This window comes from Lissotriton vulgaris, chromosome 1_1 (assembly GCF_964263255.1).
Source record: "Lissotriton vulgaris chromosome 1_1, aLisVul1.2, whole genome shotgun sequence".
NCBI classification, from domain to species: domain Eukaryota; kingdom Metazoa; phylum Chordata; class Amphibia; order Caudata; family Salamandridae; genus Lissotriton; species Lissotriton vulgaris.
This window is the reverse complement of record NC_141685.1, coordinates 2030237084-2030256377: the sequence shown is the minus strand read 5'-3', so window position 1 is coordinate 2030256377 and position 19294 is coordinate 2030237084. Positions and strand designations below refer to the sequence as shown.

At 46.3% G+C, this 19294-nt stretch overlaps 1 protein-coding gene across 2 annotated transcripts in view; it reads left to right on the top strand.

Moving 5' to 3' along the window:
• Window positions 1-19294, top strand: part of IRAG2 (inositol 1,4,5-triphosphate receptor associated 2) — a 1414859-nt gene that overhangs the window by 608354 nt on the left and 787211 nt on the right. For both annotated transcript variants that reach the window (XM_086920312.1, XM_086920307.1), the window contains exons 10-13: window positions 9397-9453; window positions 10030-10089; window positions 10173-10237; window positions 10323-10425. In XM_086920312.1, coding sequence (XP_086776438.1) covers window positions 9397-9453; window positions 10030-10089; window positions 10173-10237; window positions 10323-10425 — 285 coding nt within the window. The remainder of the gene's footprint in view (window positions 1-9396; window positions 9454-10029; window positions 10090-10172; window positions 10238-10322; window positions 10426-19294) is intronic.

Here is a 19294-nt window from a genome sequence, read left to right as displayed (position 1 = left end):
CGGTACTGGTAGTGGCCCTCAATGTTGAAAACGCTGACCTCTTTTGCCCCCTCACTTAAGGCAATCTGTCAATACCCAGATGTTAAATCAAAAGTATTGAGGTACTGGGCAGCGCCTAACCGATCCACGAGCTCATCAGCTCTGGGGGTAGGGTGTTCCTCAGTCCTGGTGACCGCATTTAGCCCACGGTAGTCAACACAAAACCAAACTTCTGGGGTGGCACCGGGTGCAGCAGCTTTTGGTACTAAGACCACTGGGCTAGCCCAGGGACTGATGAAGGGCTCAATTACCTCCCGGGGCCAGCATCTTGGAAACTTCTTCCTTGATGCTGGCCCTGACCTTGTCAGCTACTCTGTAAAATTTCTGTTTCACAGGTAGACTGTCCCCAGTGTCCACATCATGGACGCACAAATTGGGGACTCCTGGTGTCGGGGAGAACAGGAAGGCGAACTGGCCCAACACATGGCGACAGTCCCTCTGCTGTTCTGGGGTCAGGGTAGGTGAGAGGTTCATCCCATCCACTGACCCATCCTGCCCCTTTGCTGACAGGAGGTCAGGAAGAGGCTTGCTCTCCTCCTTCATTTCAACCATCTGTAGCAAGGAGCGTAGTCACATCAGACCTCCCAAAGTGTGGCTTGAGGCGGTTCACATGTAGGACCCTAAAAAGGTGCATGGGAGACTGCAAGTCAACCAGATAGCTTACGTCACTCTTGCGCTCTAGTACCTCCTAAGGACTAGTCCACTTGTCCTGGAGTGCACAGGGCTCCACTGGTGCCATCTCCCACACTTTCTGCCCAGGTTGAAATTCAACCAGAGTGGCATTCTGGTCGTACCATCTTTTCAGTTCTTCCTGGCTAGCTTCCAGGTTCGCCTGAGCAAGCTTCCTGAAGCGTTGAGTCTGATTTCTGTCGGTTGAACCTCTCAACCAACCCATTCCTTTGAGCATAGTAAGGAGTGTTGAGCTTGTAAATTACACTGCACTCCTCCCACTAAGATGTAATGTACTTCGAAATGAATTTTGTATCACGATCAGAGACCACCTCTCTGGGGAAACCCACATGGGAATAGATCCCCATCAATGCACGGTCCACCACGGGGGCTGTGATTGTCCGGAGAGGGACAACTTCCAGGTACCATGTGGCATGGTCCACCAAGACACAAACTTGTTGCCAAAGGCTGTCTTGGGTTCCATTGGCCCCACAACATCAATGCCCACCCACTCAAAAGGGTTGCTCACCACAGGAAAGGGTTGGAGGAAAGCCTTACACTTCCCTCCACTCTTGCCCCCTTGCCTGGCAAGTCTGACAAGTCCTACAATGTGTACCTACGTGCTTCCTCATTATGGGCCAGTAAAAGTGGAAGACAAGCCTCTGATGAGTCTTGTCGCACCCCAATTGTCCTGCGAGAGGCACGCCTTGAGCCAGCCCCAGTAAAAAGGTCCTGAAGCGCTGGGGTACCACCAGCACACAGGCTGCACCAGGCTCAGCGACCATGGGTACACTATAAAGCAGGGATCTCCAAACCGGTCGTGGAGGGCCGGATCCGTGCCAGATTTTTTGGATATCCCCATTGAGATACATGTAGTATTTTTAAAAATCTGGCATGGATCTGGCCCTCCAGGACCAGTTTGGAGACCCCTGCTATAAAGTAATCCGTCTTCCCAGTATATCAGATGTGATCCACACTGATCACCTGCTGCCTGGTTTTCAACCGGTTGCCGCATGCCAATGAGAGAAGGGCATTCCGTCTGTGCCTTGCAGAACTCCTCCCTGGAGGGACCTTCTTCCTGATGCCAATGGGTCAGCTCAGACAGGTCTCACAGTTTGGCCACCTGTTCCCCCTGTAGGTTCTAGGACATCCCCCTCAGGTTCTGCTTCCTCCTGGACTGTGGGAACTGCTGGGGCTGGTTTCCCATGCCCTCTGCCCCTCCTCTTTCTGGCAGGCACCTGGGCCACTGTTTCAGGCTCCAGGTCCTCTGGATTACCTCTACTGGCTGCCATTGACTGAGTAGTCAGACAGACCCATTCAGGCAGTCCCTACATCTCCAAATGAGCCTGGCTTTCCAACTCCTTCCATGGGGAATCCTCCAGGTTATTTCCAAGCAGACAGTCTACAGGCATGGATGGACTAACAACATCCTTCAAGGAACCTGAGATCCCCCCCACTCAAAGGGAACTAGTGCCACCTTACATAGGCGCAAGAAGTTGTCTGCTGCAACTATAGGGTGAAGTGCATTGGGAATAACCTGCTCCTCAGACACCCATTGACTCCTGACAGATGTCACACTGGCTCCTGTGTCTCACGGAGATTCCACCCACCTCCCATTGATGGTCACCCACTGCCTGTATTTTTTGGCAGATAGGACTCCTGGATCATCTCTCTATCTCCGAAAGAGACAAGGGTCATCACTGCTTGCTCCTCCCCTTCACTGGCAACTAATTCCTCCCCCAACGCTACACTCACTAAACCCGGTGACGGAGCACCAGTGGGTGCTGGTGGTTTCTTGGGGCACTCGGGGGCAGTGTGACCAACCTTCTTACAGGAATAACATGTTGGGGGACCACGGATGTCACGCCTGCCCTTAGGAGGCCAGGTCGTCTTAGGCTGCGGGGCTGATACTCCTATACCACTGAACTGTTTTGGGGCCCTTTAGAGAACTCCTTTTGGTTACCTTTGTCCCCCCCCCACTCTTCTGCTAGGGACTCTGCCCGCCCTTGGCTGGGTTACCCACTGTGGGAAGTGGGGGTCCTTATCCCTCACCGCTGCCACCAAATGCTGGAGGCGGGAGTCCCTGATCCCTCGCTTCAATGTTAGGCTAAGTAAGGACGCCATCTGAGATACCCCTGCTTAACCCTTTAGTAGCGTGGCACGAGCAGCCAGGTTAATGTCCAAGGCACAAGTGTACAATATGTGCAATCACACTCACAGCAACCCAATGATGTCACCACAAATAGACTCCACACAAGTTTTTATAAAATGAGTATAAGCTTTATATAAGCCGATATACGATATGACCACACAATACAAAATCAACATGTAAGAATGGATAATCCTTCCGGAGGGTTAGTAGGTTCTAGTCCCAACCACCGCTTCTGACCAACAGTTAAGCTCCCTTCTAACCATTTCCAAAAGGTCAGGCAAGTCGTATTGCTAGAATCACATGCGTTGCAAAAGAAAATAAATACTGCAATGCGTAACAATATTCTCTTGTACTGTGCAACAGAGAAACAATGCCATACGTAGCACCACAGTCAAGTACTTTGCAGTTGAAGGAATAATGCAATATGTATCACTACCAGCAAGCCCTGTACCAGGAAGAAACAAAGCAATGGGTCGAGCAACAATCATTTACTGTGAGAGGAAGAAATAATGCACTGTGCCACATTATAATCGGATACTGTGCGATTATGAAATAATGCAATGCGCCACGTTACGATCATGTATTCTCCAAGGAAAAAATAACGCAGTGCGCAGCGCACTAAGCATGTAGGTAGTCAGGCACAAATGAAGCCAGACGTGTCATGACAGTTCGATAGTTTGTTAGCAGCAATAATGCAAAGTGTTATGACAGTTTAGGTGCTCTGTTAACCGTGCCCCCAATATGGATCAATGATGTCACAAAAGTACTGCTTCCCACTCTGGCCCCAGTACTGCCCCTCCTTTGGTCAGCACGGGCCGAGATCCTAGCTGAAGCAACATGCTTGTGCAGCTGACAGAAGCGGGAGGCCGAGAGTGTGTCCCACCGGGCTCGCACCCCACCCCACCCCAGGTGGTGATCCATGTTATCTGGGGGAGTGCGACCCCACTCTCCTCTCCTCCTTCAGCGACTTGGGCCTTGATCCAGAACTCAGTCAATGGATACGGCGAGTTGGGGCTGGCGGCTCCGCTACTCCGGGGCTGCCCGTCTGGGCCGCTGCTGTTTCACTCCGAGGGCCCAATGACCTGGCCCTCCTTCCCGGCGGTCTCAGTGAACACCGAGGCCCGCCCTCAGCACTGTAGAGACTTTACTTTGAATTAGGTGCATACACTACCCAGGCACTCCTCACCAGCGCCTCAGGTCGCACCTCGACACACACTCTGCATGTCCGATACTCGCCTCTTCTTTGGTGCTCACAATGACCCGGAGTTCTAAACCAATGCCTCTGCTTGCACCTCTACGCACACCCTGCGCGTCCGAGTCTCTCCTCTTCTCCTGGTGCACACTATGTCCAGGCGCTCTTCACCAACGCCCTGGCTGCAACGTGACAATCTTCCTGCGTGTCCGAGGCTCACTTCTTCACTGGGTGCACACCACAACCAGGCGCTCTTCAGCAACGCCTTGGCTGCACCAGGACACGCACCCTGCACGTCCGAGACTCTGCTTACTCCTGCGTTCCCACGATCACAAGGCACAACATCTGAGGGTCTCAAGCGGCAAAAGCATGCACACACTGCATTGCTTGGGACTACTACGGAACCTTTTATGTTCCTGTGTTTCCAAACAGGGAGCCAGCTCACCACAGGCCCTTGGGGTAACAAGATACAGCACAAAGCACAGTCTTCAAGCAGGGGGACCCAGACCCTCCAAGCACAGTCCCAACAGCCTCTCCTTTGGTTAGAACAGCAAACTGCAGACCAGCCCCAGATCACGAAGCAAGGATTGGTCTTTCCACAGCAGTCTCTTCAGTTACTCCTTCTTTAGCAGAGGTTCCTCTTGACCACAGAATGGGTCCAAGCCTTTTTAGTCTCAATCCATTTCTGTTTCATTCCAACGTTCAGGGGTTTCAGCTCACAAAGTTATACCCCTAAATGTCTTTGAAGTTTGTTTGTGCTCAGGGGTCCCTCCCTAAATCAGTTCTGGGTGTCTCCCTCCCAGTATCACCTCTCTCCCTTTGATACTGGGGGTCTGAATCCTTAATCACTCAGCAGGAGATGGGTCAATTGGTTTATAGCACCAGCCCAGGCCTTTTCACCTCCCGGGCTTCTCCTCCCCTTCCTCCCCAGATGCAGGGCAGGCTGGTGCCACCTCAACCCCTCCCTGGGTCAAGACCTCTAACAGATCCTCTCACCTTTCAGATCCAGACAGACAATCCACATTTCAGCAGGGACACACAAAAATGCCTAAAGTACAATACTCAGTCACTTTCTAAAAGAGTGGTGTCTGAACACACAGTGACAAAACCACCTTCACAGAAAGATGTGTTCTGACACTGTGAGTTCATACATACTAAACTTCACCTCTTCATTATAAACTTACAGGACACTAGGCTAACAGACGCAACACCCAGCCTCTCCATTCTGTCCTATGTGCAGGATGGCCTGTCAGCAGTGAAAAACGAAATGGAGTGTTTTTCTCTGTCAGGACATAACACACACCTTAGTAGATGTCCTGCCTTTTACCTACACTGCACCCTTCCCAGGGATTACTAGGGACCTACCAAAGGGGTGCCCAATGTGTATGTAAAAGGGAAAGTCGGGCCTGACAAGTGGTAGCACCTGTCAGGACAACATGCTAACTTGGCAAACTGCGCGCAGGCCCTACACTCCGTGCGCTATTGCATAATAGCCCTGGCACACACACTGCACATCACTAGGGACTTTACTAGTGCGATAAACATACCAATGATGGCGAACCCATTACCATTACATTTTACATAGGGAACACTTGTACTTTGACACTGATCAGAAGTGGCAGAGTACCCAAAGCATCTAAATTGGCAAATCTGTCAGAAAAACGGTCTACAGGGAAAGCAAAAGGTTTAGGGAACTTTAGTCAAAAAGGCTAAGTCCTACATCCACAATCCAATTTTGGACCCTGGTGCTGGTCCAGTGGTCTACTTCCTTAGCAAGCTCACTGGGATCAGTTAGCTTACTGTCCAAAAGATGCTGGCGCAGCTCTGAAACACACAGTCTACTTAAGTGCTCTCAACTAATTAAATGGCACAACCCTTATGATCCGTTACTTTGCTGCCCTTTATCCAACCTTCCAGTGCACGCGTCTACAGATTCACACATTCAACCAAAGTACTGAAATCAAGCTTTTTGAAGTTCCTAAACTTCTGTATGTACTGCTCTGGAGTGAGTCATACCTGAGGCATAAGGCCTACTTCATATAGGGGTAGGTCAGGGTACCTGCCAACTCTAAGGGCTCTGGAACATCCATCCCAGAGGCCTCAAAGTGTTTCCACAGGCCCGCCCGCCAATTCTTCTCAGGCACTTCATTCATCTTAAAAGCAATCTCATATGATGTAAACCAAGCATAGATATCCTCACCCCTCTGATAATTCTGTACCAAATCCTTTTGTATGGACACTTTACCCCCTTTAACTGGCTGTGCGCTGCCACCACTTGAACTGGACTCCACTTGTTTGGCCTTAATGTTCAGTTCCCTCATGCTCATCTGATGAGCCGAAAGCAATTTCTTTTCCTCTAAGGCATGATCGTTCTTGATCTCCTCTATCCTACTTTCACTTTCCAATCTCTTCATAAGGAGTTTCATGACTTCTAACTGATGCTCTCTGACCCTTTGATTCTCCTCCCGCTCCTCTGGGGAAAGACTTCCAGCCGAATGGACGCTGGTAACCCTGGAGGCTGCTCTTGACACAGGAAAATCCTGTGACCTGAATCCATTCATTTATGCCTCCTCATCCACCTCAGTATCCCAACCTCTTTGGCTTCCCACCAGGCCCTTAAGGCCTTCTGCAGCTTATCCTTCCTGGAGCTGCTCTTCATGGGACATCCCAAATCCTTGCAAAATTGTTTGAGCTGATCTACTTTGTAGGAACGTAATATTTCAATATCAAACTCCAATTCTGCCACCTCACTTGCTGGGTTACCCTTTTAAGACATGGTGTGTGGATACTCTTTAAGGGTCACTCAAAAATATAACAAAAAACAAAACACAGTATGTGGTTGCGTAGTGGTCTGCTCTAAACGAGTGATGTACACCAATCACTGTGGGTCAAGTACAAATGCAAGTTCAAATCCTCACTGTTGACCACCAATGTTAGAACTGGGGTTTCTAGTTGGCAGGGATAGGTACCTTTTACCAAATAGGGACCCTTGCTTCTAGTCGGGGTGAGGGGGATACACACTTTAGATAACCCCTGCTCACCCCCTTGGTAGCTTGGCACGAGCAGACAGGCTTATCTCAAACGCAATGTGTAAAGTATTTGTACCAACTCTCACAGTAGCACAGTGAAAACACCACAAATGGACACCACACCCGTTTAGAAAAATAAAGTATCTTATCTAAACTACACAAGACAAAAACAACAAAAATCCAACATACCATAAAAATCTATGGATGCGTGACTTTGCACCAAAGTACCTCTCGATGCGACAAAAGTTCCCAAGCCAAACAGCTGCAGCGTCAGAAAACAAAGAGATGGAACACTCCTGAGACCCTAAGGAGGCGATCTGACAGCCCCGCTGTACGCAGCGGGCAGGTTGTGTCGACTCCGGTCTGTAGGGGGAGTGATGCGTCGATACTGCGTGCCCTTTCCGGTTCGCAAGTGATGTGTCGGGAAAGCGTCTCACACAGGTGCAATGCACAGATATTCGGGATGCGGCGTTGCGTTGCGTGGCGGCACTCCCCTTCAGCCGCGATCCCTAGATACTTGGGTCCTTGCAGCGACGACAAGCGTTGCGACTATCTTCGCAGTGGGACGGCAATGCAATGGAAATCTTCTCGTGCCGGTGAAACGTGTCGCAAGATGAGCGATGGGTTCTGCAGTTCTTTTCACGCTTCTTCTTCTTCTTCTTCTTACAGAAGCAAGCAACCTTCACAGGCTCTATAACTGGGTCAGACACTCTAGGCAGGTCAGAACTCACACAGCTGAGTTCAGGGAGCTGGGGGTGAAGTCCTTTTGTTCCTCGGACTTCAAAACAGGATGCCAGCTCTCCTCAGGCCCTTCAAGAGATCTTCTCCGAGCAGGGGACACAGCACACAGCAAAGTCCTTCTCCTTTCCTTGACTGAATAGCAACTGCATGTTCTCCCCAGAACACACAGCAAGGGCAGTCCTTCTCTTAAGTTTCTCCTCAGCAAAGGTTCCTCTTGAATTCCAGGATGATCTAAAGTTCAGGGGTTTCAGCTCTCATATTTATACCCCAAAAGTATTTGTTCTCTAGGTGTAAGGGGTACTGGACCCAGTCCAAACCAGTTCTGGGTACAATCTACCAGTGCACAACTTCTTCCTTTGTTAGTGTGGGCCAGGGCCATCAGAAACACTACAGGGGGTGGAGCCAGCATTGTGGAAGGCAGGCACAGCCCTATTCAGGGCCCAGGTGCTACTCCTCCCACCACTCCAAATGCAGATCGGCCTATTCAGCCCAGTGCTGACTTACCCAGACTCCTGGAGTAACCCCGGTCCCTGTCACTCTCAAGCCAGACAGTCCACCCACAAACAGGCAGAGGCACACAAAGGTTGAACAAGCAAATAGCCACTTTCTAAAAGTGCTATTTTCAAACACAAAATTTAAAAATTATCATTCCTAAAATATGTGTTATTAAATTCTGAGTGCACGGATATCAAACTCTAATGTATCATCTTACTCCTATGGGAAGATATGCTTGTAAAATTGTTACACAGCATTCCCATTCTATCCTATGGGCAAGATAGCCTTTCAATTGTGAAAAACGAAATTGGCAGTATTTCACTATCAGGACATGTTAAGCACACCTGTACGTGTCCTACCTTTCACATACTCTGCACACTGCCCGGGGAGGGGGGGGGTCACTTGGGCCTACCATAAGGGTGTCCTATGTGTAAGAAAAGGGAAGAGTAAGTCCTGGCCAGTGGGTGCACTGGCCAGGTCGACATGGGAGTTAACAAACTGCACAGAGTAACTGCGTTGGGAAGCCTGAGACCAATTTCCAGGGCTACTTATGTGGGTGGAACAATCAGTGCTGCAAGCCCACTAGTAGCATTTGAGTTACCAGCTCTTTCACACTTAGTGCACTTTACTAGGGACCTACTGGTAAGACAAATACGCCAATCATGGATAACCAATCACAATGACAATTTACCCAGGAAGCACTTGCACTTTGACACTGATCAGCAGTGGCAAAGTGCCCAAAGCATCTAAACCAGAAAAACGAAATCCACCATAGCATCAAAACACAGGAGGTAGAGGCAAAAAGTCAGGGACCATCACGCCAAGGATGCCAGGTCTAACAGGGACACTTTTACATTCTCAAGTAAATCAAATGGGGTTGTGTGGGCCTACAACAACCTTGACTTTTACTCTCAAGCATTGGTGCGCAGACATAAGTTTGGGCACCCGTGGGCAGGAAGGCCAAATCGGAGCCCTAGTTTATGCAACGCTTTGAACTGAATTTGAACAGATATAAAATATGTGCCTAATGTTTTGTATTGATAAACTCTATTCTTTAATGAAACTTTCTTTCCATTCAGATGCAGTTGCAGGATTATGAAAATATTATGGCCAAGAAAGATGCAAGTTTCCAGACGGTTAGTTTTGTGTTTTTCAGTTTTGGAAAAAAAAATGCTGTCGCATGATCTATTTCATAAGGAGCCTTTTTAATATTATTATTGAAAATCTTACCTTTGTCTCCAAGGCAGCTTTCAGTATACTGTGTCAGACAGAGGCTTGCATGCGTGGCACTCCAGGTGTTTGTTCAACTTGTCAAATGGGGTGTAGAAAGTATATTTCACTGTTTAATTATTCCAGCTCTTCATTTTCGAGGGCATAGTAAAGGACAGAAGCTGCAACGTCTATTACAAGTACTTAACTGGATTGGTGCTATCCCCCGTTCATATTATTTCTAACCATGATTATCTTGTGCTGTTTATGTATTTGTACCAGAGTTTGATATTTTCTCTCAAGTTTACCCTCCGAAGTAAAATATATCGAGTTAATAAAACCCTTGCCTAGAGCCTGCTGGTCAATAAACTGAATTATTGAAACCGCTGTAAAAAAAAACCTGCTGATTTTGAAAGCTCATTCTGTGCGTGTTATTGTGCATTACAAACGTGGGCTTTGGTAATTATTTTCAAATGTGATTTTTTTGGCTGTCATGTTTGCAGAAAGAATTACAAATAGATGAATTAAAATCTTCGGTTGCGGAGTATTCTTCAGTATTAGAGGTAAGACCAACCAATTGTGCAATCTATAGGTACAAATAGCTCGTAAATATCGGAATATAATTAGTTATTGATTACATTTTTAGACCCTACGAGCCGAAAAAGCAAAACTGGAGAACAATATGCAGCAAATGCAGCAGGAGCTTATTTCGTGAGTCCTTGAGCTTTCTGGTGTAAAAGACTTTAGCAATAAATTGTGAATAGAAAAAAACCTGTTCTCTTTTCTTTTCTTCAAGCCACGGCATTGTTTCCCCGATTGCACTCACTTTTAACCAGAGCCTTCCTGAAGAAAGGACGTCGCTTCACTCCGAGATGGTACTTGCTGAACAATCGCCAGAGGTATGGGACTATGGGCCGAATATAATAATAAAGAATAATAATAATTGGGGCGGAACTGTGATGTTGCGTGCAATGGGGGCAGGGGAAGTGAGCTTGGAGTCCAAGGGGTGGCTAAAATAAACAAAATATTCTGTACGTTTTTCTGGTCTTTCACCTTCAGGTAACCACATTTAAAATAAGGCACAGCTTAAATGAAAAATAAATACAAGTTAAGTTAATCAGTGGGAAATGCACTATAATGCAATAAGAAACCACTATTAGTTAACACACTGCAGTGGTCTGTGTGTGTATCCAGAGAGCCACAGAATTAAGGGCCAGATTTATCATTATTTGCTGCAGTGCAACTTGCTGCTCTGAGCTGCATTTGTTGCGGGGATTCTGTGTGTAGAAAACCAACACACAGAATGTGTTTATTGGAATTGTAACAATGCGGACTGTTTTATTTCTGATCATATGCCTGCTTATGTTAGCCAATATGCTGCATCTTAGAACACGAAGTTGAAATAAATATTTTTAACTTTACTGTGTCTCGGATTACTCACGTTGTGGACTTGTATGAGAAATATAAACGAAAGAGTGTTCTTGATTCCTACCAGTCCTGAGAGTATTCTAAGTTTCTTGTTCTGGTTTGTCTAATCATTGGAATGGAATGGAATGAGGATTTGTAAAGCGCGTTGGCTACCCAGGGGCGTCCCAGCGCTGTGAAGAGATTGAGTTGAGCCGGAGAGGCTGGAATAAGAGAAGCTGAGTGAAGAATTTAAGACGAAGTTTTGCTGAAAAGCCAAGTTTTAAGAAGTTTATGGAAAGTGAGAAGGTTCGATTCTGATCTGATAGGGAGGGGAAGGGAGTTCCAAATCCTGGCTAGGTTGTAAGAGAGCGAGCGGCCTCCACACCTGGCCTTCCTAATGCGTGGTACTGAGGCGAGGTTGGAGGTCGCGGATCTGAGTGAACGAGAAGGCTGGTAGGCTTTCACCAGGGGGGAGTTGATAGAGGGGCCTGTTCCCCAGTAGGAGCGGTGTGCGATTCACATGCTCTTAAATTTGATTCTGGATCTCACCGGGAGCCAGTGAAGGTCCCTCAGTCTGGCTCTGACTGAGGTTCGGCGAGGAATATCCAGGAGAATTCTTGCCGCGCAGTTTTGAATAACCTGGATTCTGTTAAGTGTAGATTGTGGGGCCCCAAGATATAGGGCGTTTCCACAGTCGAGACGGGAGAGGATCAGTCCTTGAACCATAATCCGTCTTGAATGGAACGGAAGGAGAGGGAGAATTTTACGGAGTAGTCTCATCAGCCCGAAGCAGGTGGCAGCAAGTTTGGTAGCTTGATAGTTGAAGTTTAGAGTATGGTCGAGCCAGATGCCTAGGCTCTTGATTTGCTCCTTGGGTTGCGGGGGACTTCCTAAACAGAGGGGCCAGATAGGATCAATGGATTTCGCGATGTTATTTCCAAGGAGCATTATCTCTGTTTTGTCCCCGTTGAGTTTAAGACAAGAGCCAGACATCCAAGCGGCTTCCAGGCATGTGTGTAAACTGTAATGAGAGTTCAGGGGGGGTCCAGTGCTACCACTAGCTGCGTGTCATCCGCATAAGTGACGATCTTCACACCGAATGGGCGGACAACATCAGCTAGGGGGGGTAGGTAGACATTAAAACGGGTAGGGCTCAGGGAGGAGCCCTGAGGCACTCCACAATTGAGGGGTCTACTGGCAGAGGTGAAATCCATCTCAAAGACTTGGAAGGATCTGTCTGTGAGAAAAGACCTCATCCAGTTGAGTGCTGTGCCTGACACTCCTATTTTGTCAAGATGATGGAGTAGGATATTATGATTGACAGTGTCGAAGGCAGCACTTAGGTCGAGTAGGACGATGGCCGTGGACCCGCCATCGTCCAAGATCCTTCTTGCCTCCTCCGTCACCGCAATCAATGCAGTCTCCGTACCATGACGGGGCCTGAAGCCGGTCTGAGGGAGGTCTAGTATGTTATTGACTTCCAGGAAGTCAGTGAGAACAGTGTTAACATGCTTCTCAAGAAGTTTACTAAGCCATGACAAGAGGGAGATGGGTCGATAGTTAGCGGGGTTAGATTGATCGAGACTGGGCTTTTTTGATAAAGCTTTGACCTTTGCTCTTTTCCATGGAGGTGGGACAATACCAGTATGGAGGGAGGAGTTGAGCAGGTCTTGGATGGTGGGCGAGATCAGGTGGGTTATCTGGGTGAGAGTACTGGGAGGAGCTGGGTCGATAGGTGATCCTGATTTAACCTGTCCCATGAGTTTTTCCAGGTTAATAAGTTCTAATGGGGGAAAGCTATTGAGAACACAAGGGGGAGCTGTCATGCAGCCTATGTTGACGGAGTCTGTGGACAAAGTAACAGGGGGGAAAAGAAGAGTTGATGGTTTCTATCTTCTGGTAGAAAAACTCCGCTATTTCCTCACAGTGGGTCTGAATGTTATTGTGATGCTTTGGGGCCTTGGGAAGTTGCAAAAGGGATTTGGCTATCTGATTAATCTCCCTAGGTTTGGACGCTGCCTTCTCGATCTTAAGTTCAGGACGGAGAACGAATGAGACACTGCTTCTAGTCGGATAGGGGTTCTGGGTACTGAGGTGAGTTTCTGGTACACCACTAAACAGTCCGCATTGTTACAATTCCATAAAACACAAAGGGAGAAATCATATTATGCTGATAGTGGAAACAGGTCATATGACACCTTGTGTACCACCCTCCCCTTGCTCAAAGCTAAGTTTTATAATAATAGAAGGTCCCTAGGTTTCAACGGGGAACCCCATACCTCCAAGATCAGCTTAGGCTTGAATCACATCAAAAGGATCAGCCAACTCTCTTGTAGATGGAAAGGTTTTTCTCCAAGTGCCTGTAAACGTGCATGCAATGTAATATTAAAGGCACTCTAATTTCATCTTCTTGCAGCTGGATGCATGTTCTGTCTAGAGCCTGGGCTGATAACATTGAATCAACAGAATACATTGTTATTTGACCTAGACTCTGTGATCACAAACTGTGCAGACAGAGGCTGCAGTGTAAGTCTTGAAATGTGGATAGCCGACCGTTTTCATGTGAAGAAAATCAAGCAAGTTAACTTACAACAACAGAATAAATCTGTATTATCAGGAAGCTTCAGGTGATTCCATCAATTAAAGCCAATACCGGCTTCCAAGCTCCCTTTACATTTAACAGATTATTCAGTTGTGCGCATTTACATTTCTTTCAGGCAAGCATGTTCCCTGGCAATAAGGCTTGTTTAGCTGTCTGCCTCGCTCTCGGTGTCACAACACAGGGGATACTCTGCTTACACTTCATTTAAACCATTTTAGCTGTTGGAATTAACCGTCCCGGGGTGGTTCTATTTTGACAATAAGTAGGGGAACTGTTTCGTATTAATTAAAAAAGCTTGCCATGTCCCTCTGATCCGGCCCACTTCGACCTTTGTATGAGACTGATTCTTTTATATTGGTAATGAGATTTCTTTTGAAAACAGCCTTTCCCAATGGAAACAGTCTTGCATCTCCATGTGTTCGGCGAGGCCACCTTGTGAATTTTACTTGTAAATGCTTTTCTATGCATTCTGTGAAGTCAATGCTTGTCATATGACTATGGATAAAAGGAAATGTGTCAAGGTAAATTTACGGGTAATTTTATTAATCAATTCTCCCTAGCTAGCAATGTTTACCTGTGTGAAGGATTCGTCTTATAAGGACAGGCAGCTCTTCTTAACTGGCTCCAAACTTTATCACCTTTGAGGTCCTCACGCCATTCTTTTATATCATGACAGATACTATCTTCCACAGTAGCAATAATGCATTCTTCATCTTCATCTTGTACCACCTCCTCGTTAACCTCTTCAAAAATGAACATTCTTGGCAAAAAACCTGCCCTAATGTTTCCGCGTGCAATGTGAACAATTGTGAAATGAAGTTCCAGGAGTTTAGTTGCTAACCTGGCTAGTCTTGAAATTGTGTTTTTATCTTATTGCTTGAAATTGTTTACCAGCAGCTGATGGTCAGTTCTTAGCAAACACATTTCCCCACAGGTATAGCTTCAATTTTTCCATGCCCCAAGCACAAACTGTCATTTTTTTCTCTGCTGTAATACCTTGCTTCAACATTTATTTTCCTTCTTGAGGCAAACCCAATGGTAAACTCTTTCCCACACTCTGGCTGCAATAGTACAGCTCCCATGCCATAGGACCTGGCATCTATGGTAATAAACGTGTCCTGTACTTCGACGTAAGCTTGTAAAGCAGGTGCCTCTACCACACATCACTTAATAAAAAGATACAAAACATTTAGAACTGGTAGGGTCTTCTGTTGCAATGGCACATATTAATGCGCAAAGCAAGGACAAAGTAAGGTTCACGCTCCACAAAAAAAGGTATCTACAAATGAAGACCACAGTAGAGGTAAACCTCGAATAGAAAACCTAGTAAACAAATGTGCTATAGATGTGGATATAGTACCCACGTTTCATGTTTCAAGATGGGTCTAGCTATCGAACATGAGTGCTATAGATGTAAAAGAATTGGTCAATTTGTGAACGTTTGTAAGGGTGGTAGATTCATGCCTGTTAGAAGTGTTCATGATACATGTTCTAACAATGAGGAAGAGTCAGACAGAAAAGTAGAGGAGCTAGTGTTCTCTTTAGAACATTTAGAAATGAATAGAGTTTGCAATAAGAAAGAACTATGGTGATCCATTGGTTACGGTAAAGATTGATGGTACTGAAATACTTATGCTTATTGATTCTGGAGTAAGAATTACCATCATCTCTGTTGACCGATTCAAGGAGAATTGAGATGCTAAGGTGTGGTTACAAACCAATTTGGTTACCACTGCCTTTGAAGGAAGCAGAATTAATCTTTTAGGTTATTTTTGGGCAAATGTATCTTTTGAGGGCAAAACCATTAAGGAAAGGTTTATTTTGTTTGTAAAGGCATGATGTGTTAGAATGATGGCATCAAGAGGACTTTGGCATGATCACTATACCTGGTCCGAAATGTCCTGTTTTTCTTATTTGGATCTGCTTCTAGTCAGTCATAGAATGAAAAGTTTACAGAAGTCTTTAACAACAAGGTTGGGTTGATTTGTAGGTCTCGCCTGGGCAGTGCTTGTGCCGTCTCTTCGAGACATGCTGAATTCCGGTGTGGGCTTTTAGCTCTGGCCATTTTTCGCCCATCTTTTCAATTGGCTCCTCTTTAAGTCCTTTGTAAATGGTGGCTCTTGATTTGTGAATAGGCTTAGTAGTCCCTCCTTAGTACCTCTCTTGTGTTATCTCCCAGGAGAACAGCCCCTCTTACATGTGTCCTTACTCTCTAGGTTTTATTAACTGTTAGTGAGCACTATTTAGCTAATGTCTTGCTGAAGCAAGTACGATCTGCACAGCTCGCTATCCCCCCATTTGGTTTTTACAATTGTGCACGGCATCCCACGCTTTATATTCAAGAATGGTTTAACAAACACGTTAGGAGGGTGTCTGCTCTGTGCAAATGTGATGTGGTCTTTAAGGGTTTCTTCAACTGCCCGAACACTTCAAGAATAGTGGCCGTGCATCTTCCCCATCCGCATTGCACGAGCTGCGCTTTACCTTACCATTGGTGGACTGTTTTTTTTGTTTTGTTATGCAAGAGTCACCAAACTCCTTTTTTGTTTCTCAATTGCATGCTTTTTTTAAACTGAGCAGCATGCTGCCTTCATTTGAAAAAAATGGTAGCCACATGCATTCCCCAACTGCATTTCATGTGTATAATTATTAGCATATGTTTGTTTAACAAACGTGTTAGGAGGGCGCCTACTGCATGCAAATGTAATGCGGTCTTTAAGGGCTTCTCCAACTGCCTGAACTCACTGTGTAACAGAATTACCAACTTGCCATAGGATATGGACAATAACCTGAATGTAAAACAATCTGCTTGTAAGTCAGCTTTCGTTTTAGCAATGTTCCTTCTCCCTCCACTCCCTTGTTCCATCGCATCCTTCAGCCCACCCAGCTGTTGTACACAACCCTGCACTACAGAGGAGGAGTTGGCCAGGCAGTGTGTGGGGCATATGCATGCCATAGCCTTGCATGCCTTGGTGTTTCAATGGTTCCAATTAAGGCTCAAGTTCAACAGCAAAATGAACACACCAATGATATTTCAGCAGGTGCACATTTTAGGGTGGTGCATTACCTTTGTATTTAACAACAAGGGGTGGTGATGGACAGAGTCTCTGAATTAAGCAGAATACTCTCACCCAGTCAAGAGATCAGGGCTAGATCCAACACCGTTTTTTAGCTCACTGCACCATCCCAGCTCAGAACCTGGCTATATGCAAAATAGTATGTCCTGTCCCAGTGCATGATGGGAACAGGGCAAACCAAACTACCAAGCCAATTCTTACACTGGGAAGGAAACAAGCTTCCGGGGACCGGTTTCTGGCATTTCAGCTGTCGTCGGCCCGGCTTGCTTGAATCCTGATGGTACAATGAGCAAGGGACTCACATCTGAGTATACCCTTCCACGCTTAGGGTGGACAAAATATTTAACAACAAGGGGTGGTGATGGACAGAGTCTCTGAATTAAGCAGAATACTCTCACCCAGTCAAGAGATCAGGGCTAGATTCAACACCGTTTTTTAGCTCACTGCACCATCCCAGCTCAGAACCTGGCTATATGCAAATTAGTCTGTCCTGTCCCAGTGCATGATGGGAACAGGGCAAACCAAACTACCAAGCCAATTCTTATACTGGGAAGGAAACAAGCTTCCGGGGACCGGTTTCTGGCATTTCAGCCGTCGTCGGCCCGGCTTGCTTGAATCCTGATGGTACAATGAGCAAGGGACTCACATCTGAGTATACCCTTCCACGCTTAGGGTGGACAAAATATTTAACAACAAGGGGTGGTGATGGACAGAGTCTCTGAATTAAGCAGAATACTCTCACCCAGTCAAGAGATCAGGGCTAGATTCAACACCGTTTTTTAGCTCACTGCACCATCCCAGCTCAGAACCTGGCTATATGCAAATTAGTCTGTCCTGTCCCAGTGCATGATGGGAACAGGGCAAACCAAACTACCAAGCCAATTCTTATACTGGGAAGGAAACAAGCTTCCGGGGACCGGTTTCTGGCATTTCAGCCGTCGTCGGCCCGGCTTGCTTGAATCCTGATGGTACAATGAGCAAGGGACTCACATCTGAGTATGCCCTTCCACGCTTAGGGTGGACAAAATATTTAACAACAAGGGGTGGTGATGGACAGAGTCTCTGAATTAAGCAGAATACTCTCACCCAGTCAAGAGATCAGGGCTAGATCCAACACCGTTTTTTAGCTCACTGCACCATCCCAGCTCAGAACCTGGCTATATGCAAATTAGTCTGTCCTGTCCCAGTGCATGATGGGAACAGGGCAAACCAAACTACCAAGCCAATTCTTACACTGGGAAGGAAACAAGCTTCCGGGGACCGGTTTCTGGCATTTCAGCCGTCGTCGGCCCGGCCAGTTTAGTCTGCCCTGTTCCCATGATGCACTGGGCCAGGGACAGACTGATTTGCATATAGCCAGGTTCTGAGCTGGGATGGTGCAGTGAGATAAATAACGGTGATGGATCAAGCCCTCATCTTTGGACTGGGTAAGAGTGGTCTGCTTAATTCAGACACTCTGTTCATCACCACCCCCTTTTCTGAATCGGTGCATTACCTTTGGGAATCTTTTTTTCATTTCTTACATCCTTTTCTCTTTGTACGTTGTTCCATCTGCCCACTAAGACTCCACTCCACTTTCCTCCTTTCCCACAACTGTCCTACATATGATTTAATTCCCTCAGTGCTTCCCAATTACACATATACTTCCATATTTTATAGCATGCACTTTCTTTGAAAAAGCACTCCACTGCAAATAAAACGTATATCAAAAAAGTGTCATTTATATCACCATTAGCTCTAACTTTAACAATGAGAGACCTTTTGCATTACAAATGCTTGTTGTACAATAGGGTTAAAGACTGAGTGCTACCTGTAAAATACATGCTTCGCAATGTGCCACATAGGGTTCACCATTACTTATCAACTATTTTGCAAGGAATGCAAGATGATGGATGTATCAAACCTGTAAAACCCATGTTATGGCTTTCACCTATTGTTTTGGCCGAGAAAAGGTCAGGATGTCTGCGCTTATGTGTGGAACTTAAAGCCCTGTTTTATTTTCATCAACAGCTGCTCAGCATACATGTGAAAGGGCACAGAGGAAGGCTCCAACTGAATGTACATTCAAAGCTAAACATAATACCTTCTACAAGGGGAATACTGAGCCAACCAATGAACATCTAATGATAGTTGCATCACTGACATGAACCCTATGACACCACAATGTGTTCTGTAAAATGCTGCATGTTTGGCCTTTTTATTTGTTTGTTTGCTTTGATGGAGATCTCGCCTATTCTCCTAGAAGAAGCTGGGCTTTCTCGCTGTGCTCACAGGCTCCCTCCTATCTGATATAAATGTTTGTGTTCCCCCGATTTTAAAGCTCACCAGCCGCTACTGAGCAATTTGTCGGATCTTTGGGTAAAGCCATAAAATCACAACCCATGAGTAGTCACTGTGAAGAGTGAAAGAATGTAGAGAACAATGGAAATCTAGCCCACCATACTCTGTGACTATCGAAAATGACTTTTGTTTTTTCTTCAGAAGCGGAAGGAGTACTCTAGTACAAATGTTTTTCACACAAACAGAACACCATTCATCCTCCTAAGAACTTTGTGATGCTCTCTGACTACTTCCACAGCAAGATAGCCACCATCAACCTCGATCACCAGCCCCAGCAACTTTAATTAACCAGCGAACACCAGCCAAGGTCTACGCTCACCAGTCAGACCACCACAACCATCA